The sequence below is a fragment of the Neolamprologus multifasciatus genome, chromosome 12 (assembly GCF_963576455.1).
Source record: "Neolamprologus multifasciatus chromosome 12, fNeoMul1.2, whole genome shotgun sequence".
Taxonomy (NCBI): domain Eukaryota; kingdom Metazoa; phylum Chordata; class Actinopteri; order Cichliformes; family Cichlidae; genus Neolamprologus; species Neolamprologus multifasciatus.
Window position 1 is genome coordinate 5,735,777 of NC_140450.1, and position 25,330 is coordinate 5,761,106.

Consider the following 25,330-nt stretch of genomic DNA (forward strand, 5'->3'; position numbering starts at 1 on the left):
CGGCCTCTCCTCGCCTATTTATTCTCTCCTCTCAGCGCCTCGCATGGCGTGCTGTTTAGCTCAAGTCAGATCATAAAAATTCTTGTCCAAGGAATAATGTGCTTTTCTACCCAGGAGGTGCAAGCGGCTGGAGAATTAATACCCACACAGGACTGTGGTTTTAGATCAGAGGGTCGGCCCCTGCCTTTTTGAATTCAAAATATTGGGACAAGGAGCTTAAGTTGGTCTTTTCAAAGAAAAAATACTAGGGCACAAAGAGATTAAAGTTTTGGGACGAGACGCTAAATGTGGTATTTTTAGAAGCTAGGTGTTGTGGGACAGAATTACACTTGGTCATTTTCTTGAAAAGAAAGAAGCAAAGACTTCTTGGCCAGTTTATTTCAGCAGATCCAGCAGTAACAAAGGCTTTGATACAAAATCCAAGTTTATGGAGGAAAGAAAAGGGGCTGTTGCTGTTCTGATGGAACTGAAGTCCACCATAGAAGTCAAATATAATCATAGGCCACAACATTAAAACCACCTGCCTGCGTCTGATGGACAAATTATGCAAAAGTGGGTTATTTTTAATGTCTTTTTTTTCCAGCATTTCTAGGCCACTCAAGTACATTTTGCTTCACATTTTAGCAGGTTTTGTTTTGTTTTGTCCCGAAGAATCTATTGTTTCTAGCTTTGGGTACCGCTCACATTTGAACTGCTACTGAGGCCGTTGCTGGAATTTGCAGATGGCCATTTTAAAAACCATGAATCTTATATTTTTAGAATTCAAGTAAATAATTGAATATATACAATTATTTATTGTTATTATTATTATTATTATTATTATTATTATTATTATTATTAAGGTACTTTTTGTACTTTTGTGAGCTTAAAATGATGTAAAACCTTGGGAAATTAATTGAAACTATAAACAGAATATAAAGAAATGCCCACTATGACTTTGTGTCAAAACATCAGTGTATTGTGATGAAGAGACATCAATTGAAGTTGAGAAAGATCCAGGTAAAAAGAAATATTAAAGGTTAAACGGAAGCATACGTTCGGAAATATTTCAGCGGTTTTTCTATAATCATACAGTCTGTTGTGTATCAGTTTTGCAGTCGTGTAAATCTACTTATATAAAAGTGCACATAATGTACTCAGTAGTGCAGTTTTTAGTACATTACATGTGGAGATTGCGCGTTCTCTCCAGATACTCCTACAGTCCAAAAAGATGTGTGCTTCTAAATTGGCTGTAAGCGTGAATGGTTGTCTGTCTCTCTGTGTTGGCCTGGTGACCTTTCCAGGGTGTACTCAACCCTTCGCCCTATGATACCAGAGACACGTTCTGACCCCCAACCACCCTGAGTTAGATAAGTGGGAAAAAAACTTGATGGATTAGTGTTTCATTCAAAATGTTGTGGACCACAAGAAGAACACAGGGTAGCATTATAGGGTATACATATACAGGGTAGAATTACTTGATTACAATGTGGCGATGCACAAACTTCTGTCACACAAGATAACATTCTTCACTCTTCTGGACCTTTTGAAGATGTAGCAGTAGAGTTGGAGTTGGTCAATACAGAGTATTTATTATTTTATTGATTTTAAGTGCAGCATCTTCCATGTGCCCACATACCTGCAAATGCTTTTTATCTTACCACGTAGAAAAATGCAATCCTGTTCCATGGGAAACCAAAGACTTCTGTGGCAAAGAGTCTGCCGGGGGTTAAGGTTTTATAACAGGTTGTTGAAGGTCCATACTGATCATTCTCTGCTTGGACCAGTTAACCTCGATCATGTCTTGGTTTCATTGGTCATGTGATCTTGCTGGTGAGTTCAGCTCCCCTCGGGGCTATCCAGACTAAAAGTGTCCTCTCTCATGACGCCGTGAGTGTGTTTGTATAAAACTGTCTGTCAAACAGCAGATGTAACATGTTGTCTGAGGGTATTTCAGTGTTACTGGTCTCAGTGGACACTCTGATGGTTCCCACTGGTCATTCCTGAAATATTATGGAGTCCCAGTGTGAGGGGTGTTGTCCCAGACAGCGAGGGTCAAAGGGTTTGATCGGTACTGAGAGATTTTAAGGAATATTACTCTACACATGATGAATTTTTCAATTTCTTCCACACAGTTGCTTTGCTGGATGGTTTTCAGGCCATCTGGAAGTAAAAACGAGGCTGAAAACACATAAGCAAAGCAGGAAAGACAAACAGTGGTAGTTCATAGAAGTTTAATATAAAGAGCCAAGCAGCTCCACTGGGAACCTGAATTTAACACAAATTGCAAACAGTTGGAATAGAAATGATGTTTTGACCACTCGTCGGTCAGAGAGCTGGTAATGAACATCAGTTATTTCTCAGGAACAGAAACCTCAAACAGAGCCAAAAGAATGTGTCAAACAATGAAAAATGGGAAAGACTCTACTATAACCATTGTTAATAAATGCTAAATTGACCGTTAATTAAACTTCAGTTGCCTCTCGCCCTGCGACAGCTGAGCTAGGCTTCGGTCCAGCCCCCCACCACAACTCTGAAATGGAGTAAGCTGTTAGGAAGCTGGTTGGATATTAACAGTGAAAATTGGTTTGTAGAGCATTTTCTGGATGGTTATTATAAAGCTGAGGCTGATTTTTTATCATTTTTGTTTTTTCTCTTGTCGTTTTCTTGCATTTCCACTCAGATAGGTTTAGTTTGGTTAAGTCCAGGAAAACATTGCTGTTTAAAGTTAAGTGCGCCTGGTTTTGCCCCAGGAATAGACTAGTGCTCTGTATTTGCCTTTGTGCACCAGGCATGCTTGAGGCAGGGTTGAGAAGACATGGGTGCACAAGCTTGTTTATTTCCATGCAGTAGTACAGAGATTCCCAGATGACAGAGGAAGATTTTGTGACAGTTGGTAAAGATGACTTTCTCAGATCATTTGAAAACCCTTCACGATCACTTTGTTTGCCACTTTGGCTTCTTGCTCTACAACAACACTGATGGGCTTGATTTTTATTTCTGGTCTTTACTGCAGTGAGTCTTAAGCTTAGGCCTGTTTTGACATCACAGTTTAGGTGAACGACTAATATGTCGGGCAGAGCTGCAGTTTTTAGTGATTGACATGGTTCAGAGTTGGTCTTACAAAAAGCCCAATCACAGCTTTACACACTCGTCTGCATGTTGTCACTGTTTGCGCCGTTCTTTCTTGAGCTCACTGTGGTGACTGAAGTTATAATATGCAAACAACCAATGTGAAACACTGTGAATTTGAAAGCTGATTTTGGTCAGATTATTGAGCTTTTGGTCCCATAATTTATTTTTAAACCATTTATTTTGTGTGTCGCTGCTTGTGGTAAAGATTGAACAAATAAGAACTTCAGCTTTAACTAGGTATCACAACTCCGATATTTCAGTGCTACTAATACATTGAAACTTCACTTCAAAGAGTGAATACAAACCCAGTTCTTAATGTTAAATGTTTCGGTCTCCATTATAGACGGACGACTTTCTTCAACTCTGCTCCTGCAGCTTTTATCTCCTGCTTATTGGTCTTAAACCTCCACTCTGCATGTCCCTGCAGCCTGAACATACGGACCTTAACCCTTCAAACACAGCAGATATAACAGAGCTGCAGGGATGTTTAACCCTCTGTTGCAAAGATCTCATCTGCTCAGTGCTACATTTAATTAGTGAGATTGAAAAGCCTGCAAACATTACACTATTTAGGCTGCTGGTTGTTAGGGGTGGGGGGAAAAATCGATACTGTGTGGTATCGTGATATTTTGTTTGCTAATAATGTATGGATACAGGGACAGCAGAAATCGATATTTTGTTACAAAAAAGGTTTTTGTGCTCTGACTTCAGAGCATGTTGATCCTTTTTCTGAGCAAGAATCCTGACATTCCTTCACTGTCCAAATGTGTTTAACTTTTTTTTGGCAGCAATAAACATGACGGTTTACTTATTTTAATTTAAGACATGTTTTATTTTAATTAAGTTTAAAACTTTTTTATTTAATGTAAAATTAAATTTTGTTTTAATTGACTTTCAAATTCTTCAGTTGCTGAAGGGGCTGCATAGTTTTCATAAACTGCATAGTTCAGAATAGCTATAATTGTACCAGATGGTTGCGTTCAGTTAAGTTGGACTAGACTGTAATACAAACCGTTCAGTTTGTCAACAATAAAACTGAAATGAGAGAAAGACTGAGTGTGAGACTTTGATATTAGATAAAATGAATATTGATAAAGTTTACCTTTATGTACAGAATCTGAATATCACAAAATATTTTAGAAAATTGCAATAATATCGTATCGTGCGTTAAGTATTGTGACAATATCGTATCGTGGGATGTATGGTGATTCCCACCTCTACTGGTTGTGATATTGACTTAATAATTATATCAGTATGATGGTAAGAGTTCTCAAGATGAAATTGATGACTACAACTTGTTGATCCGTCTCTATATTCAAAAACATTTTATTCCAGTTTTATTTCCTAAAATTGGCAAATTTCTCATCAGTCCACTTCTTGAATAAATAAAACTTGCTGATATATATTTTTTTCATGTGAGGAAATGGTAAATGGCCTGTACTTGTATAGCGAGTTGCACATTTTCTAAAAACATCTGTGAGTCCTTATTACTTAAACTCCACTTTGTTTTTCTCCAGACGGCCAAAATGTGGGTTAAGTGATTTACAAAACTGCTCTTGTGTGTGAAGCTCACCCAGCTTCTTATGGAAACCAGAGATTTTGTATATGAAGCTAGGAACCCTCGTTTATCTCTAATCATCCTCATTTCCTTTGTGTTTTATCCGTCATGTCTCTAAACAAGCTCACAGAGCGCTGGTGAAAAACTCCCCCTGAACTCCCACAGGTGGCGAGCTGCTCAGAAAACTTCATGTGATTATAGAAAAGTGTGTCCACATGTAAGCGATGGGATGAAAGTGTTTGTACGAGGCATCCCCCCACCCAGCTGCTCAAGACTTCTGACAGTACAGGCGAGTAATGGAGGGTCAGACAGCGGGGGAGGAGAAGTCATTCTCGGAGCGTCCATCCCAGAAACCAGCATCCAGCCTGGTCTTCATCTCCAGGCTCACAGCCGTTGATAAAGGAGCAGTGAAGGCTGGATGTTGTGGTTCACAGTGGTCGTGGATGTCGTTTTATCTCAGTTTATATTTTCGGTCTGTTTAAACATTTCATTTGAATGTGTTTCAGGAATCAGGAACTTAAGATGGATGCTCTTTTATTCAAACAGTCTGATATAATAGACACAGCTATCTATTCAGAGTACCACTAATGTTGAAAAATGAAAAATAGGCCAATACAACATCTATGAAACTGGAAATTCCAAGTCCAACTTTCTTTCTGTTGTGATTTTTGATTGTTTGACTTTTTGTGATTTGAACCACACCAGTGGGCTTCACATGCTAGATGCTCTACACAAGATGCTTGTAGTCTCTCGATTACATCAAAGGATGTAAAAAGGCCCCAGGAGGAGGCTTCAGGGCAGACTCGGGACACGCTGCAGAGATTACAACTCTCGGCTGGCCTGGGAACGCCTTGGTGTTCCCCCGGACACGCTGCAGGAGGTGGCCGGGGAGAGGGAGGTCTGTGCTTGAGCAGTAAGGTCGTGTTTATACACCACGGACAAGCAGTTGTGCCTATTATATTTTATTAAATGCACCTGAAGGTCGTAGTTGATGCATCATAGATAAATGACCAGTCACAAAAAAAACTTGAAGAGCAGAGTGAAGTCCACTTGGACGCTTGCATATTCATGGAAAAATATAAATATTATCGCTGCATGATTGTGGATTTTGGAGTAATATTATCTGCAAAGAGATGCCACTTCTGAGTAGAGGCTGAGATTAATTTCATTAATTTAATCGCTTTTGGTGACTGAAGCTTTTTTATTTCTTTTTTTATTTAATGAACAATACCAAAAACTTCCAAAAATTGGCATTTGCCCCTAGAGTCAAAGCATACCTTGAGCTTTCTTCTACATGGGTTTTGTTAAGTGAAGTTTCTCCTTTGGTTACCTCAGCTGATGCGAAGATTTTCATTGGGATTAGAAATGAGTTTAACAGAAAGATAGATGGACAGATCAAATCAACAAGACATCAGGACAGCAGAGTGAACGGGAAGGTTTACAAGATGGTAGCGAGACCTGCTATGATGCATAAACGACAGGAAGTCGAGCTGCAGGTGGGAGAAGTTGAAGATGCTTAGATTTTCACTGGGAGTGACCCAAAGGGACAAGATTAGAATATCAGAGGGACAGCTCAGGTTGAGGTTTGAGGGGCATGTTTGGACATGTGCAGAGGAGGGATGGTGGCTATATTGGGGAAAGAGTGTTGAAGACGGCTCTGCCAGGTTGGAGGAAAAAAGGAAGACCACAGAGAAGTTCATGGATGTCGTGAAGGAGGACATGATAGTTGTTGTGATCGGGTTGGGTGCTAAGGATAGGGCGAGATGAAGGGAGATGATCTGCTGTGGCAACCTCTAACGGGAGCTGAACAGAAAAAGGAACCAACGGAATAATTTTATACAGATTATTTTCTTTTCATAATTGGTGGAAGCCAAGATCAGATTAATTGTGTTGCCTTATATTTAGTTTACAATCCGTGGCCACTGGTCCCCCTTCATCCAGAACCATGTCTGTCCTGTCAAATACACTTCTCAGGTAGGTGACCACATTTTGTTAGAACTGTCCATGTGGTTATTTTGATGCTGTCAGCTGTGATTCAGAGCCTAACTGTGTAATATCTGCTTCAGAGTCCTGACTTTTAGCTACTTTTCTCGGTGCCCCCCGTTCCTCCTACCCCCCTGTTGAGGCCTCGGTATCACCTCGTCCTCTGATTGTTTCAGGACTCGGCCTCAGGTTGTCCTTGGCAGCGGGCACTAGAGAAAATGTTTAGCCTGTTTGTTTTTCTAGTAATTAGCCCTAAAACGGCCTGTAATACAGACTGTTAATGGTCCACAGAGAGCTGAGCCTGTGTCAACACACGTGTGTGTGTGTGTGAGTGTGTGAGAGAGAGATGGTGTGTTTTTTCTGTGAGGAGGCGATCAGCCGTGTGAAAGTGGAAGCTTTCTGTGTGTGTGTAATGTGAAAATGTTGGTTTTCCCATCCAGAATGAGCCGGCTGCTCGATCTGCTCTCTATCAGCCGAGCGCACAGACAGATTCCAGCCTCTCCGATCACCTCCCCACTGCCGGCACTCTGCTGCTCGCACTCTTCCTCATTATTGCGCCGTCAGCTGAGTATGGGATGGTAACGTTGCTCAGCCTATTAAAGATATTTTAACAACTGCTTTTAGTGGTTAAATTTAGAGGATCGCCTTCGACCTTTCATGCGCCTTCTCCATGAGATCATGGTCAATCTGCACTGTAACTAATGGATACTAAGAAAATAAAGCTGCAGTTAGTCAGTAAATCCATTAGCTCATCAATGGAAAGTTATTGTCCATTATTTTGATACATGATTACATATTAACCGTCAAGCTTTTGTTCCCATTTTACAATTCCTCTCAACTTTCTGCTTTTTGGGCCTCATTTCTGTAAATTTAAAGACTTTTGGAGTTTGTTCTCTAAAAATGTAAACTGTCGTCGTCCAACGGAAAAACCAAAACCTCACACCAGACTCCAGTGAAACTCTTTCTGCTGGGGAAAAACAAAAGAGTTCATAGTTTGAGTGCATCAAAAACAAAGTGCTTAACCATCACGTAACCACACACTGCCATTCGCTTTAGGGAGAATTAACAATTGTCAACGTTTGCTGCTTTTATTTGCCTGTCAATTATGATCAATTTAATATTTCGGAAGTTAGACAAAACAGCTTTCACTGTTTTCATAGACCTTTGATCCATCTGTTGTCTGAACAGCTGATCTGATTCAGGGCTGCAGTGAGATGGAGCCTGTCCCAGCTCATTTTGGCAAGCTTGGTCAGAGATGCAGGGTAAACCCTGGACAGATTGCCGGCCCTTCGTAGGCCGAACACAGAGAAACATTCTGGTTCACATTCATGCCTACAGTCAATTTTGAATCAGCGATTAATCAAATGTGCCGATCTGTGGATAGTGGGAGGCAGCTGTCATACCCAGAGAGAGCAGGGAGGTGCAGCAAGAACATTAAGCTATTTATTTAAAAATATTTTTAAAAAAATCAGTTACATAATAAATCAACATATTTTTTAGTTTAAGCTGTTAAAGAGAGCATCTCAGTTTTTTCATGATAAGAAAAAAGAAGGCCCCCACCCCCACCCCCCCAAAAAACAAAAACCCCCAAAGTGTTAATTGTCATAACTTCCTACTGTTTGTTTGCTGTTCAGCCATCAGATATTAAATATTTTGGTCTGTTTGTCAGACAGTGGACAACCTCCAGATCTTCAGCACAGCATGAAGATAAGAAACAAGTTACCACATAAAGCTAAAAAGCACATAAAGCTGCCATAAACCAAAACCAGTGGCCAAGTGACTTAAAACCTTTGTGCTGAAGCCCAGACAAACTTCATCCTGCAAGTAACCCAAAAAAACCTAAAACCCAATTGGTTGATTTGATTAATTGTTTACCTGTTAGTAAAACATGTAATATTTTGATATTAAGTGCTGCCATTCTTGATCCTGACATATGACAGATTAAATATTTTGGACTGTTTTTCAGACAAAATATTTCTACTTTAAGAAATTCCTGCATTTTTTGGTCTCACATTCTGTTAATGTCACTGAAGCTGCTGGTCAGCTTGCCTCTGTGTTTTATGCAATCCCTTCAATATTTCAGTTCTTTAAATAATTTTAAAAACCAATGTGCCAAATATTCAGCTTTTTCTGTCTTTTATAATGAAATAAATTATTTTCAAATTCAAATTTTACTTGTCACACACACAACCCTACACAGTATGATATGAGGTGAAATGCTTGTAGCTGTGCAATGCCCGACCATTAAATGACAGTGGTTTTACAGTATTTACAATTTACAGGTTATACAAAATTTACAGATTTAACTTAGAAATTTACAGTAAAAAAATGTGCAAATAGCAGAAAGAGATTATAAGTTATAGGAAGTGTGCATGAATAAAAACCAGAGTGCGTGTGGTGATGTGATGTGTGTGAGAGTCCAGTCCTGCACCTGGTTCAGGGCCCAAATAGCCTGGGGGAAGAAGCTCCTCCTCATTCTCTCTGTTTTGGCCTTAAGGGAGCGGAAGCGCTTCCCAGACCTCAACAGTGAGAAGAGTCCATTGTTGGGATGGGAGAGGTCCATCATAATCTTCCTAAAAATCTTCCTATTTGTTTAGATTTTGCAAATGCAACTTTGCAAGCAAAACATTAGACATGAGAAGAATGTCACAGCTGAGTAGCTGCTAACCACAGCCCTGTTTTCAAAGGAAAAGGGCAAATATTAGATGTTTCTAAATGACTCATTACTCTTTAGTTCATTCAGTTTAATTTAAATCTTTAAATTTGTTTTTGGACTTTTACACAGATCAGACTTCACTGCTGGATGTTTTACAGACCAAACAACAATCACATGATCATGAAATTAGTCATCAGATTAATTAATACATTTAAAAAATGGTTTAACTGATTAATTAACTATAACTTTAAACCTTCAGCGGTAACTAATTACCAAACATGAGAATTTACTTTAACCACTTTTCTGGATCATCATTTCTAACCACATAATTCGTTCTCAAATTTGCTTAATAACAAAAATAAGTGTTAGCGGCAGCCCTCGACTGGGGTTATGAGTGATTTTGATGACTTGCTGACCCTCTGCTAGTGCTGGAAACATTCACACAGGGTTCACGTGTAGCCAGATATTTGTCACTTTTAACGGTGACAGTCAGAATAATGAGAAATACCCCAGTAACTGTTTTCACCAATCACTACATAGAACGTGAGCTGCAATGATTAGCCAATCGATGATTCATCGGCAGTTGTTTTCATATTTAGTCAACGTTTTCGGTCATTTTTAATAAACTGAAAGTAAAAAATTCTCCCAGTGAGCTTTTCTGCTTCTCTTGGTCTCATGTAATATTTGTCTAATTTAAAAGTAAAAAGATATTTGGTAACATCACTTTATGCTTTTGTATGTTCAGATTTCGCATTGTTTTTCTCCCATTTTATTATTTTATTGACCAAAAAAGACTTTGTACTTTTTTAATCTAGATTATTTGATCATTTCTTTACATTTAATTAAGTCTTAAATACCGTTTGAAAGTGTGAGGTTTTCACACACATGCTCTTTTTATCCCTTCTCGTAGGCAGTAGGTTCATATGTTGGATTCATGTCATCACCTTCAATCTTTTATGTTCTTATATCAGATTTTTTTTTGCAGGTTGTTGGATGTATAACCTGCAGCCTTTAAATAATAACTCTTTAAATTTATAATTAAAGGTCTGAAGGAACGCCACATTTGTTTTCTCCCTTCAGACAGTTTTGTTGATTTATGAGCGTCCAGCTGACTCGGCTCAGATTGCTGTTCGGGACGGTTTTGGGAACTCTGAGCTGGAGGCCCGAGCAGCTGAGAGAAATACGGCTTTTGGACATTTTTTTTATTAAGTTTCCTTTGAGTTCTCACCGCGTTGCTGTTGGTCTCCGTGTGAATTCTCTCGAAGCCCTGCGGCATTTTTCTCAGGCCAGCTTTATGAAAATGTGAAACCAGACAAATTTATCACCACAGTGCTCTGTGTGCAATTTGGAAAAACACTTTCTTGGCATCTGAACTCACACAATTCAGCGCACGGGTCAGAGGTTTATTTTCAAATATTCTCAGTTCAGATCTGATCAGTTGACCAGTGCTCGAATGCCAAGGTTCAAGTCAAACGTGTTGGAAGTCACAGTGAAGATCTTGAGGTTACTTGAGGCGAAAGAGAACCTGATTCTGCTCACATTTAACGAACATTCACAGCTTCATAGTTCCTCTTGTTTTGTTTTGTTTTTTGCAGCGGGAGCAGGAAAACGCCATGACGCGTCTGAAGAAACAACAGGCTGAGCTCGAAGCCATGAGGCTGCGTTACCTAGCAACAGAGGAGAAGGAGGCGGTCCGACAGGACAGACAGGAGCTGGACAGCATCAGGAACGAGCTCAACAGGTGATGGTGATGATCAAGTTCAACAGACTCGGGGTGTCTTTCTGTTACGTGGCTGCACTTATCCCAACATCAGCAACCGCAAAGTGGTCGCAAAAATCAGCTCGGCCAACCCAGAGTTTCCCGATCTAGCTGTGAGCACGCTCACACAAAACAGTTGAAACATCATAGAGAATGACAGGAGTAAAGCTGTCTGCACGCTTAAGACTGGAAATGCCTCTGTAGACAAAATTCACTATAAGCCAGCAAACAGCTGTGAGCAATTACTTTTTTTAATTACAGCCAACAGGAAAAAAAATAAAGTTGCACCTAAAACATGAATGATTAAAATTCAGCTTCTTATTTACACTACTTTCCAGAGGACTGATGCATCCTTTGGCAGTAGCTTTTTCTCGTCTTGAACATAAAAGTTCTGCAAATCTGCAGCATAAGTTACCATGGCAACGTGCCTCATTTGTAATAATAAAATCTGAGCGTTGAACCTGAAAGTATATTGCCCCAAACCCTGCTTCACAGTACAGACTCCTGCAAGGCATTTTGTTTTCTTCAACAGGTTAAAACAGCAAGATGACAGATTATGCCCCACCCCCTCTGTGCTTGACCCCGCCCCCGGTCTGGCTCTGAGCGAGAGCGCCGAGGAGCACCTGAGCCGTCTGTTGGAAGAGAGAGACGCGTTGCTAAGGACTGGAGTTTATACCCACGAAGACCGAATCATCGCCGAGCTCAACAGGCAGATACAGGAAGCCATGACGGACAGAGGGAAGCTCTGACCGCTGCTGCAGCCGTCCAATCAGAGTCTGAGTCACACCTGAGGCTGCAGGTAAATCGGCTACCTGTTTGAATTCAGTTCGAAACCTGAGTCCGATTTGATATTTTTGGAAAATACTACAACAGCTTTTCATGATTTACAGTTCAAAGTAATCCCTGTAACCCGCATCCCCTCGGCTCACCTGAAACGCGCTGTTTTAGCTCCTCCCCTTTCAGGACCACCCTCACTTTCAGACACACACGGGCGAAGCAGAGCCTGAGGGCTCCAACCGACCACAGACCACGTCAGTCTGAAAGATGTTTATTCAGCAGATCCCGACTGCTGAATAAACATCTTTCCTCTGTGCTGCACAATCAGGCGTTAAATTTTTCATTATTATGGTATTCGTGTATAACATATAAATAATTAATGTTAACCTAGACCTTTGTGCATTCGTGCAGATCTGTGCTGTGTTACATTTTGATTAAATGTAAAACAGTTTGCCTCTGTATTTATCACATAAAGCAATGAGACGTGCACAATGGTCCTTATAAGACAATTACCGAGCAGCGGGGACATTTTTAAAGTAAATGCAGCATATTATTGAATTATTGCGCTCTCTGTAAGTATTTTTATTTTTTAAACAAGGCCTTGAGCCTCCTGTGCTGGCAGTGATATGTCACATGTACCTTAATCATGGAGTTTAATGTAGTAAAGTTCGATATCAGCAGCGTCTATATGGAAAAAGGCAGCTTTCCTACGATTGGCTTTCACTTTAACGCAAAGATCAACAGCATGTAGCTTCTATGGCTTCTGTGTCTGAGATAACTGTATTAGGGATACCGCCTCTCTGTGACATCATACAGAGCAAGCAGTAAAAAAAAACCCTGTGATATTAAGTATTCAGAGCAGTCAGAGGTTTTAGCCCACAGAGAGTACTTGTACATGCACTGACCTCCTTATTTAAAATTTTTACCAACCTCATTATGAACGTGCACCAATAGAATAGATATGATAGAAAATACAGCTACTTAGAACCTGAATGAGATCTTTTTCTCATGTGCGCCAAAATCTGTCTCCAAACAGAACTCAAGAGCATGATGGTGGATGAACTCTCCCGGAGTCCTGAAGCTTCGACAGCGTCTGTTACATAAATCGACCTCTATTTAAAATCTGTGTTTATCTGTGAACGAGTGAGTGTTGTATAAAAACTCAGAGTTTTGCTTTTAAAGCATCATCCTGCTGATTTTCAGTGTTTTACCTTTAAAATGACAAATGCATAACGTTCAAGGACACTGCAACATTCACTGAGTGTCTGTTAGTGTATTAACTGTGTAAATAGACTCGTCCTACATTTATTGTGTCAGTGAACGCACCACAGACTCAAACAATAATTAGTTAATTGTTCGATTTCTTCCTTTATTTCATGTTTTGTGAATATCTGAAAAAGATACTTGGTTTAGTTTAGCAGAGGATCAGGAAAACTTCCTTTTTTTTCACTCCATGCAGATAAATTTATTTTGTTGAAGTTATTATGCTCATTTTTACATAATGGCTGCTTAGGAAGCAGAGATTAAATTATAATATAATAAAAACTAACTTTTGGATCTTGTTAAAATCAACAAGATTGGACGTTTCTTTACTAAAAACAGGAAACCAGCAGAGTGATCCTTGAGAGCCTGAAGCATTACTGAGTAAATGATCTTTTAAGTTATTAGAGACTCTGATGAGCCTGTGTGCAGTGTTGATGAGTTTTTCCGTCTGACAGCAGGTGGCGCTGTAGCCTCAGAAACTCTCCTGCAAACACTGAGATCTAATTTATTTTTTAATGATCAGAGATGACTGATCTGTGTGCACGTGTGGAATAAATTATTTTGAGAGAAAAGCTGCTGTGTGTCTTTCATTAGTGTTTTTTAAAGAGCAGATCAGTATGTTTACTCATCATTAAAAATGTTAAATTCTCATGAAACCGTTAAATAAATTCATTTCTCTGTTCGCCAGTAAATGTAAATATGAGAATATTTCATTGGAGTCTTGAATGTGATTTTATTCTAAACCAAATGAGGAGGAAGATGATTTAAAAATGAATCTATAACTGCTGTTGCTTATTGGACTGTTTGGAGCTTAAGTACTCGAGTAACTGAGTGAGGTCATTTATGATCCTAGCTGCACACTTCCATGTGCCATCGGGATATTTCCTACAATCCATCCAATTGATTATTAAACTGTAAGTTTCTGTTAATTACAGCTGTTAGAATTCTTTTTTTAAAAGCAGTAAATATAAAAGAGTAAATCCTAAAAATGCAAAACACTTTTAGGTCCAAAGTGAAATGAAACAAAAGCTGAAGGTGGACTGCGCTGAGCAGACAGATGACATGTGTTATAACATGTAGAACATGTTCTCTCCGACACGCAGATGCATTAGTGTGTGCTGACGGTGAGCAGATGTTCCAGCTCATCCATGCAGACGAGGACGAGAGGAAGACGTAAAGAAAAAGTCGAGTGAAAAAATGTTGATGTTTAAAGCGAAATCCTTTCAAGTCTTGTCGGCTTTCTGCGTTTTTACCTCCAGCTTTTAAAACTTCAGTTCAATTTGCTGCATAACAAGGATGTAAAATGATGCTCAGATGTCACTGTTTTTATTCTAAAAGATGTTTTTACTTGATAAGTTTCCAAAGAAAGCCAGAAGCAGCTGTGATGCAAAAGTGATGTTATTTACAAACTGAGTTGGCACCTCTTCTCTTTTTGATTCTTTTCATATCAGACATCATTGTGTCATAATTACACCCAATGAGACAATTGAAACAAGAGGACTTTGAACTGAAACAATGGAAAGGATGATCCAACTCCTTCAAGTCTGTTTCAAGGGATGGCGGTTGTTTCCAGTTGTCTTTTTGTGTCTAAATTTTTGGAGCAAGTACAACCAAAATGGAAAAAAAATCGGGTTTTAAAATCAAAACATACGGACAGAAGACTCAAAGAAAAATGCTTTTGAAAACAGAAAATGCAACAAAACAAATGAAAAGCAGTCAGTGTTTACAAGAGTGGGACAGATGAAATGAGATTCACATACAGCCTTTAATTATTTTCTTCCTTTTTTTTAAGCCAGAATGTTCACTTATTAACCCTCTGAAGTCGTCATCAGTGACAACCTGAATCCAATAACCTGAACTCTAAAATCTAGGCAATCAGAACCTGTCATTTTTGGTTTCACTAAATTGTCCTGCCTTTGCAAACAGCCAACAAAGAAAAGTGTCAGTGGAAATGCAGCACAACAAATGCACCTTACACTTTTGCTCCTAAAAGTCCATTTAGTCTTCCTTCAAAATATAGGGTTAGGGGTATAACAAAAGTAGGACTGTGTTAGCTGCTGCTAGCTGAATGGTCAACCTTCAAATATTGTGATTCCATTTTTGCCAGATGTTGGATATTGGAAAGTCTCAAAAGCCATTCACTGATGTCAGCGGGTCATTTTTAAAATGTTCTGCTGCTACTTTGTAGTGACTCACAGAAAGTCTTTGATACAACAGATTTTCAGAGTGTTCAAGAAACTTGTGAAGTACAGGATTGGAGCTATGGCTCGCATGTGGATGAAAAGCAACATGGAACAGACACCAGAGAATTAATGATACAGTTAATAGTCAAAGGCCATTTAAAGTAATGATACTATAATTTTATCATTTAATATTCTTAGGAATGGTTTTAATTATTGTATCTTCTTTTATATATTTTCTTTCCAAGTAAACATATTTATTGTAATTTCTTATCCTTGTATATTGTGGATATAAAAGCCCAACTAGTCACAAGGGTTGGAAATTACGAATAGCTATACAATCTGTGCAACATACCACTTTTATTGCACTGCATTGCATTGTCTCTATCAAATAACATTTAAACTGTGATAATTAGTAACAGTAATTTACTCTCTTATTTCTTTCGTACAAACGATTCAAATTTATTTTGTTCTGGGAAAAGTCAATAGTCAATATATGTCCCTACCCTCACCTATCGTCGTGCGCTCTGGGTAGTGACCAAAAGAATGATGGAGATTGTAGATACAAACGACCAGTAGGGGAAATGATCTTCATCCAAAGATCCTCCTGTCAGGATCCTCCTCCATCCTGTCAGATGGAGAAGGATCATTCAGGAGCCATATAACCACCTCTCCACCGCACTGAAAGGAGCTAGTTGAGATGCTTTGGTCACCTGACCTCCTGGATGAGGTGTTCGGGACATGTCCCATCAGGAGGAGGCCCAGAGTAGAGCCTTGATTCTTGCTGGTTATCTGCCAACATCTCAAATTTCTTCAGCAAGAGTCAAATCTGTCTTGCACACAAGTTTATTCATGTTGTGCATTTTAGCATTTTAACATTAGAGTCTATGGGGATCGTCTCACTTTTGCAGTCAGCCTCTCGTGGCCATTAGAGGAACTGCAGTTTGGGGGACATTTCCAGCCTTGAAGGTTGCTGATCGTCTTTTGAGCAGAACGTTGCTCTGTGCTGAGATAAATCTCATCAGCTTCACCTGACAGCGGGTTTAATGTTGTGGCTGCCGTGCACAAACGGACTCTTTCATGTGATATATCTGAAGCTGTGGTCGGGTTACCAGCAGACACATTTTCTCACAGTGAAACTTTCTCCTCCAACATGTTTCCAATTAAAACTTAAGAAGAAAAAAAACTCCAAAGCTTGATGTCTAATTGGTTTTGAAAGTGCAACCTCTACTCTGCTTAATATGCTCCCAGTCTTCCGAACAGGAAATTCCACTCAAAGCAAAGCATTATAACCATTACACCCATTACACACACACACGGTGGGGGAAACCCCATTCTCTGAAGTCTTCTTCTCTTGTATCTGCCACTGTGGAGTACAACCGAGCTGACCCACAGTGTTTGTTCTAAAGTGTGTGTTTTAGTTCCCATTAGCCATACTGTCGTTATTATTATGTTTCTGTTAATCCACCAGTATGTGCGAGCTCTGAAACTGAATTTGCAACTTTACTTATTCATGAATGAACAGTTACTTTTAGTGTTTGACCTGATTGATGATTGATTAACGTTTGACTTCTCGGTGTCCAGGATGTCGGCTCAAATTTGGACATTTAGTTCAGTGAATGTAATTTTTAGTTTTACATTTAAAAAAAAAAAAAACGCTGAACAAGTACAGTTTGTCTGGAGAGGTTGCCAGTAAGAAGAAAGCTGCTTCCCTTTATAAAGAACACGGCAGTATAGCTTCAGTTTGCAAAGTCTCATCTGCAGAAACCACCAAACGTCTGCAACAGTCCATTGGACTGATGAGACCAAAGTGGAGATCTTTGGCTATAATGCTCAGTGCCGCAAACAAAACACAGCATATCAGCACAAACCATCATCATCATCTCTGAATCACTGTGGGGGACGGGTGATGATGCGGGCTTGTTCTGCAGCCACATGACCTGTGCACCTTGCAGCCATTGAGTTGACCATGAACTTCTCTGTAAGTGTTTTAGAGAATGCCATTTCTAACAAACGAAGCTTGGCTGACAATGGGTCAAGCAACAGGATATTACCCGTTACAGTTAAGCACAGAAATCTACAAAATGACTGAAAATAAAAAGAATCAAGTTGTTCAGTGGGACAGACCTCAACCCGATCAAAATGCTGTGATGGGACCTCAAGAGAATGGGCTGTTAGCAAAATGAGTCACAAAGCAAACCAGATTGTCATTTGATTGCATTAAAAATACTCCAAAATGAATCAACAGCACAAACCTGGTTTAAAAGTCCAATTCAGTCACTCACTTAGCAAACACGAAGCGCTAGCAGCTGCAGCTACATGTCTCAGCATTCACCTGCCTGTCAAAGAGGACACGCCCCTAAACTTAAAACTGGACATTTATGACAGGAGTCTGTGGAGATGGACTCTCTTTGGGAGTCTAAGCCAGCGGTCTCCAGCCTTTTTTGCGCCATGGACCGGTTTACGCCCGACAATATTTTCACGGACCAGCCTTTAAGGTGTCGCGGATAAATACAACAAAATAAAACTAGTACCGGTACCGAAAAAAAGAAGATTTATTCATAACACACGTGAAAAGACCAAGGAAAACAGAGTTAATGATAAAAACGATAACAAAATAACGCTGAAAACCGATAAAACCCCTGAAAACCATACATTTCACACCTGAGCCTCAACTCTCGTGGCCCGGTACCAAACGACTCACGGACCGGTACTGGTCCGAGGCCCGGGGGTTGGGGACCGCTGGTCTAAGCCCCTGTTAGAGCACCTTTGGTTTTCCAGCCCTGAAGGTTGTGATGCCTAAACCTGCAATGCTTAGATCCTGTTTTGTAGTTTAGTGTTTTTATTTTCTTCAGTGTTGTTTTTTGGTAGTTTTCTCTCTGTTTGTTACATGTTTTGTTTATTATCATTTTATAATAAAAAAAAAAGTTTAATATTATTACCTTGTAATAGTAAAGTTTCATTATTGCTCATTAAGTTATTCTTGGGTCACAGTAACCTGATTTCTATAAGTACTCTGTTTATGGTCTAATTTACATCCTGTTGTACATTAACAACTTTTTCTCTTCATTTCAACTAATTTCAAAATGAGCGATTGCTATAATTATTGTGCAATTTTCCTTTTTTCTGATTTTCCTCATTGCATAATCTGGATTCTCTTTCAGCTGATGTTTTAAATTATTTAGGTTGAGGTCATAAATCAGGCATTCTTGTCTTTTTTTCCTCTTCCTGGGAATTTAATGTCTTTGTTCATTTTTCACTTGTTCAAACAAATGAAACTGAACAGTTTTCCTTCTCTCTCGTCTCTCAGTCAGCAGTTTCTATATGTTTGTTTTTCTTCCTTCACACTAACTGCTTCTAATTAAAACTATCGCTGCCATAATCTCATTACGTGTAATCTAATCTTGACTCACTCATGTGTCTGTCAGACATTTAGAAAGTGGGGGGGGGAAAAAACTTCTCGTTGTGGGATCATTTGTTTGGCTTCGGAGTTTGGATCAGTTTCCCACGGTGAAAAAAAACCCCTGTGAGTGATGTCTGAAGGCTCGCCTTGTGTTTGTTTTGGTAAAATTTTGTTGAATCCTCACAGGAATAATTTCAGAAATCAGACTGGAAAGTTTGAAAATGCAGCTTGCAGACTGACAGAGAGGAGGTCAAGGCAGGGCTGTGTGTGTTACACCTTATTAGCAGTAAGTAGAGGCAGCTGGTGATTGAGGGATGGACCATCCTGTGTGACAAGAAGATAAAATATTTAAGCCGTGTGAAGGTGAAAAACTTCAGGGAAATCATTTAAAAATGGAATTTAGGAACAGGGATCGTTTTAATCTGATTAATATCTGATTCTCGTCTGATCAGCACCTCTGTGACCACTTAAGGGTTTGACAGTGACAACTGACAGCACCAATACATGTAGGGTAAACACCAAAGACTGTATATAAAAGATGGCTGGGGTCTTCGTGATGTAACCCTTTTCTTTCTAGATACATTTTGAAGGCTCAATGTTACCATCATGACCACTGATCGTGCTGTTTTTGGGAGTTGTAAGTGATCATATTTGTTAGATACAGTAAAAAACTTTTCAGCTAATGATAGCAAGCTAATAACACCTTCAGTCATTTTTTTTACATTGCTAAAGCTACTTTCATAAACAATTTAAATTTAATTAATGGAAAAGAGAATTTTCCCCATCAAGGACAAACTTTTTGGACTCCTTCACAAGTAAATCATCTGTAAATATAATGTAGCAGCAATAAATCCAGATGGATGAGTTATAAAAAAGACAACAAAGAAATTCTATAACGAAGATGTTACAAGAGGCTAAAATCATTTTCATATCAGACCAGTTATTTCTGCTCTATAACAGGACATTTGGAGAGACTCACTTCTGGAAAGAGCCTTTAAGCCAAGTCGGCTCACAGTAGTAATATTTTCTGTGCAGAGATGAAAGCGGTGTCAATTTTTGTTGTAAACAAGACAAATTTCAAGTTCAACAAATTGCCGTGGACATAAAAGTGGTTACATTTTTCTGTCATCACCAGAAAGTTAATGTCGTGCAGGTGATTTCAGCAAACAATGTAAGACAATAAGATCACAGAGAGCATCATGGGTAAGAATCAAAAGTGGATGTCAGCTTTATTTTCCTCTGGAACAACGTCTTTTTGCTATTTGAGCTCATTTTGTCAATCTTTTTAAAAAATGGGAATGGGAGAAGGGAGGGGAGCTGAGGGAATCATGCAAACAAGATTGAGCTGAAATTGGAGACTTTCTGTTTGACATTACAGAGCAAATGATTATCATCATCATCATCATCAGAGGCCCCTTTTTTTCTCAGGTTATAGTGTTAAAGTCCGGCTTCTGGATTCTGAACAAGAAGTGAGTTTGGTCAAAGTTTCACTTTAGTCCCAACTGATCCATAGTTTGCATCTTTCTATATACATCGTTGGATCGAGCTGCATTCTGAGTAAAGAGATATTTCTCTCAGGTGCAAAACTGTTTTACTTTTAAGAACACAAACGAGTCTGTAAGAGTTTGAGGAGCACCTCTGTCCAGATGCTCGACTGCCCAAACATCTGGATTTATTATCTTTATTGCAGAGGCTGGAGGCTGCCAGTTGCTAGGTGAAGTTGGATGCTAACAGCTAATCCTCCTCATTGCTTTGGTCACTAGCAGGTTGCTTCTGTTGCCTGCAGTTTGCACTGAAGATGTGTCTGTAAACACAGTTGCCAATCGGTAGTGAAAGAAATAGAGCCATTCACCTGCAAAAATAACAGTTTTCACCTTTGGAAATATGCCGTGTCAGCACTAATTTCATGGGTTTCTTTTCTAGTTTCTGGTTTGCATCACGCCTTTTGGTTTTCTGCACAATTTACAGCTGAGAGCAGTAACCTGATAGAGGCCAGAGGAATCCCAAAGACGTGTTTGGTGTAGCAATGTCCACCAACCAGTGTGGGATTTTTCTTTGGTAACCTGTGGTTTCCAGGTGGATTCTCACTGGTTTCTAGGCCTGTGTGACTTTAGCGATGATTCTGTCGTCAGCCTTCACCAACTGGTTGGGGAATAAACATTTTTCCAATTTCTCCAGGCCTGTGTGAGGTCTAAAGGTGCTCCTGACCTCTCTGAGACACGCATGTGATAAAAAATAAAATAGTTTCCCTGCAGTGAAACGTCTGTTTGAGTTTTGGTTTGGACAGCAGAGTTACATCCACTCGGCCGGTCTTTGGAAAGAGAAGCTACAGTTTTCAGATTATTATCATTATTAAAGCTTTTTTAACGCTCAGGCACAAAAACCTATTTGGTGTTCATCTGGTATTAAATGTGCTTTTTTACCCTCAGTCGTTTTAATAGAAAGTGAATCGTTATGACACAGAACTATTTACACATCTGAGATCTGAGTGGATTCAAACTTGCATCGCGTAGCAAATATACTCTACCAGACAACATGATAAACTATTCTTCAAAACCCAAAATTTGTTAACATGTTTGTGCCTCATCTGAGATTAAAAAAAAAACAACCCATGAACTTAAGAAATGTTTAGCATACGAAAAAGAAAATAAACACATGCTGTCAACTTCATATTGAAACTTTTTAAAAAATGATTATTTCATCAAGAAAAAAGAAATTTCAAGAAATCACATCCATCATCTCTGCACTGTTTCCCTCCTTTCTTCATCATCTCTAATATTAAATTATAAACATTTTAAAACAAAAGTGCCTGAAGCATGATATGAGGAAAAAGATAAATATAATTTGTTTCCTTTGTCCTTTCTTTTTTTTTTTGTCTGTTTTTTGTTTTGTTTTTGTTTTTTTACAGTACATACTCTTTGTATTGTGTTCATTTTGTGATGTAAAACTCGAGCGTCATCCTCAGACGTTCGAGTCGTTGCTCGGTGTTTGCTTTGGTCGCGCCCTCCTTTGGCATCACTGTTGCAAAAAGAAAAAAAAAAAGAAGTAAAGCTACAGACAGACCATTAGTCTTAATATTTTTGGTATTTCATTGTTATTGTCCCGGTTTCAGGAAAGAGTTTTCTTTGGAGGGAACCCTGTTGTGGATTCCAAAACGTCCCCAATAAATATTCAAAAGTTTGTTAGTCCGACTCCTCCGTCTGAATCTCTGCTGAGAAAAAAAGAAGGAAAGAAAAGAGATCTTTGGTTTGGTTGAATCAGGAGTTTCTCCAGCAGGATGAATGTGGCTTGAATGCTGCTCCTCTCCAGAATTCTCAGTCAGTCAAGTCAAAAGTGTAAACAGTCAGACAAACGTTCACACCAAGACAGATAAAGCTGAAAAAAGTCTTAAGTAAAGACCCCCATCCACACAAAAACATCGGGAAAGCATGAAATCTGTTCCCTCTCTTCCTGTGTGCTTTAATAAAGAGCATTCAGTTTGTTTGCAGAGACATGTGACCTCTACTGTGTGTTTTCAGAAACACTGGACATATCCTGATATAAATCTGGTGACAGTTAAAATAACTGTTTTTTTAATGGTCACCTGACACTGCATCACTCAGCAGAGAGAGAGGCCCAAAAATGAGCCCTACTAAAAAGCAATAGTTGGTATTTATTCGGGAACCAACACATTTAACTCCCTCTGCTGGCATCAGCTAAGACCTCCAGGGAAAACCATCCCGATCCACAATCAGCTACAAAGTGAGGATCTGATATTAGGAGCTGGTTATTTATCATATACTGACTCTTCTTCCCATCATCAAAAAAAGTCTGCAATGGTCACGGCAGACAGCACCTGCTCCCTGAGCCAGAGGTGTTTTTCCTGTTTAAAGGGAGTTTTTCCTTCCCACTGTTGCCTTTCTCATAGGGATCATCTGATTGTTGGGGTGTTCTCTGTATTATTTTAGGATCTGTACCTTACAATATAAAGCGCTTTGATGCAACTTTTGTTATGATTTGGTGCTAAATAAATAAAACGGAACTGAATTAAAAAGCCGTATCGTGTCCATTAAAATGGGCCGATCTATTCAGCTAATAGATGAAGGAAGCTAACAATGACTGGTGGAGAGTTTGGACATAAATGCCACAACCAGCAGCTTTTCTCTGTGTGTTTGCAAGTTTTTTACTTCAACTGCAGTCAGGTGGGTCAACACTAAGGGTGCAACGATACTCTTATCGATATTGAACCGTTCGATACAGTGCTTTCGGTTCGGTACGCATATGTATGAACAATACAAAATTTTTAATTTATTTTATCAACTTTCCTTCTGAAGATGCTGTCTGTGTTGAGCGCTCAGTGGATCTGCGCTCGACAGTGCAGCCTAGGCGGAGTAGTCGAACGCAGATTCACTGAGCGCAGGGCAAGCTAGCGAGACAGAAGTTAAGCTCTCCTTGCAACATGGCAAATTGAACCTCCCCCACCCTAATTCAGATGTAGCGTTTGGAACTATTTTGGTTTTCATGTGACGTATGACCCTGAAGGTAAGCGCCTCATGGACAAAAGTAAAACAGTATGTTGGATGTGCCAGCAATGCTCAATTACATTGGTGGGAACTAGTGCGTTAGCACAGTTAGCTCGCCCCACGCACGGGGCGATCCGCAGTAGCTTGTTAACGGAGATTTGCCGTGTTGTGGCGTTAACGTCATTTCAGATTAACGCTGACAGCACTAGTGGGAACACAACGAATATGACTGCACATTTACTCTGACATCATCCTAGTGCAAAGACAAGTGGAAGCAGACAAAAACAACAAGCACGCATGCTGCAAGCTTTACCCGAGTCATTTAGACAGCCGTTAGCACATGATTCTCCTTATGGGGACCTGATATGTTTAATATGCTGCTGAGAATATAGCCCAGAAGAAGCGTATAGTATAGCTTTTATTTTGGAAAGAGCCATTTCTCTGTAATAAACTCTCTTTTTCCAAAGATGAGTGGAGAGAGATGTATTTTTTTTATTACTTTGTTGTTTCAGCAACATTAAATTTAAAAACTGTACTTTTGAGTTAAAACATATATTTATAATTTTAATAAATGAGAAATTAAAAAGGCATCAACATTTTTTTGTATCGAAAAAATATCGAACCGTGACACCAAAGTATCGAACCAAACCGAACCGTGAATTTTGTGTATCGTTGCACCCCTAGTCAACACGACTGAAAAGTTAAAACAACCATGACACTTCCTCTCGTGTTGTTTGGTTTAAAGCTTGTTGGAAAGCTGTTATTGCATTACTGTGGTAACTTAAGGTGTTGTCATCAACTTAAAAGCAAGGAAAGGTGAAACAAATGTGATTGTAAATAACACCAAAGTGACTCTCACACTACACTGAAATGATACTTGCCCAAATAAATTAACCATACATTCCCGTTTTGTTGTTTATCCCTGGAAACTCCTGGAATTTGCAAACTTTATTTTTAATCCACACGTTTAATTTAGTGCAGGTTGGACCCAATTAACACAGTGATGCTCCTCAGCTTTATTTCTGGAAAACTGAATTAGGATTAATATAATGTGAGGGTCTTTTTTGTGGCACAAAGCACCAATGATATAAAAAACATAAGTCTTGGTGTGGATGGAGGTCCAAAACTGAAGAAAGAGTCACATTTTCATATTGAACTGTCTTAATGTGGACGTGGTCTCAGTCGGGAAACAGTCGGGGGTTAATCCACCTCGATGGACTCGCTGGTCTCGTTCACGGGTTTGCACTCGTTGGGAAGTCGCTGATGGCGGCTGAGCTGAGTGGCCTGTGTGAAGCTGCGGTCGCAACGCTCGCACCTGACGCACAAACAGAAAGACGCACAAAAGACGGCGATTAGAGAAGCCTGAACAGAGCTGAGGAGAAATACACTTTAAAAGGCAAAACCTTAACATCTGCTGACGCACATGTACACAATCACGCGCACACACACACCTCCCTGTTAACCCTAATATCCAGTGACAGTATAAAGTGTGTGTGAGGCTCAGCGGAGCAGCAAGCTGTAATTGTTGCCCTGATCCTCACAACCTGACCGACAAATTACACACAGTCCACCTGTCAATAATCTATCAGGCGGGCTGAGGAGGGTATTCCCATCTCACACACTTTAACACACACTCAGATATATCCAGGCCCGATACGGCAGTGTCACTGTCACTTTCAATAGAAGTAAAGAAGAGAGGGAGCTTTTAGTGTGCGCTGGAGGGGGTTAGGGGGTAATTTAAATGTATATAAATGTGTGTGTGTGGGGGGAGGCTCTTCAAAGAGAAAGCTGTGTGGAGATATTGGACTTAACAGCCCTGAAACAAGACTAACGTGCTCTCGGATAGATAGATAGGTTGAAGGGGAGGGAGGAGGTGTTAGACACAGGAGGGGAAACAGTGTGGACTGGACAGCGGTCGTTAGGAAGCTCTTTAACCAGAGCTTTTCCTCAGTAAACCTCATAAACACGACACAGTTTTGTGATACAGCTTCTGCCACTACATTCATCACAGGGCCTGACTTTCTGTCTCGGACATACGGTGATCACTGCCTCCATAAGCTGGCAGCAGGATTATTGGATGCAGGGTTGCTCAACTATAGCAAAAAACACTCATTATTTAGGTCAATATTTATAAT

General features: G+C 39.6%; 2 protein-coding genes across 6 annotated transcripts in view; one reads left to right on the forward strand and one right to left on the reverse strand.

Moving 5' to 3' along the window:
* The window catches only part of cep120 (centrosomal protein 120), a 35,437-nt gene extending 21,755 nt beyond the window's left edge, over window positions 1-13,682 (forward strand). For all 3 annotated transcript variants that reach the window (XM_085179579.1, XM_085179581.1, XM_085179580.1), the window contains exons 19-21: window positions 10,907-11,052; window positions 11,603-11,869; window positions 12,884-13,682. In XM_085179579.1, the coding sequence (XP_085035705.1) occupies window positions 10,907-11,052; window positions 11,603-11,819 (363 nt within the window). In that variant the 3' untranslated portion in view covers window positions 11,820-11,869; window positions 12,884-13,682. The remainder of the gene's footprint in view (window positions 1-10,906; window positions 11,053-11,602; window positions 11,870-12,883) is intronic.
* A 6,922-nt stretch (window positions 13,683-20,604) lies between these two features.
* The window catches only part of prdm6 (PR domain containing 6), a 123,368-nt gene continuing 118,642 nt past the window's right edge, over window positions 20,605-25,330 (reverse strand). For all 3 annotated transcript variants that reach the window (XM_085179585.1, XM_085179584.1, XM_085179586.1), the window contains exon 9: window positions 20,605-24,510. In XM_085179585.1, the coding sequence (XP_085035711.1) occupies window positions 24,396-24,510 (115 nt within the window). In that variant the 3' untranslated portion in view covers window positions 20,605-24,395. The remainder of the gene's footprint in view (window positions 24,511-25,330) is intronic.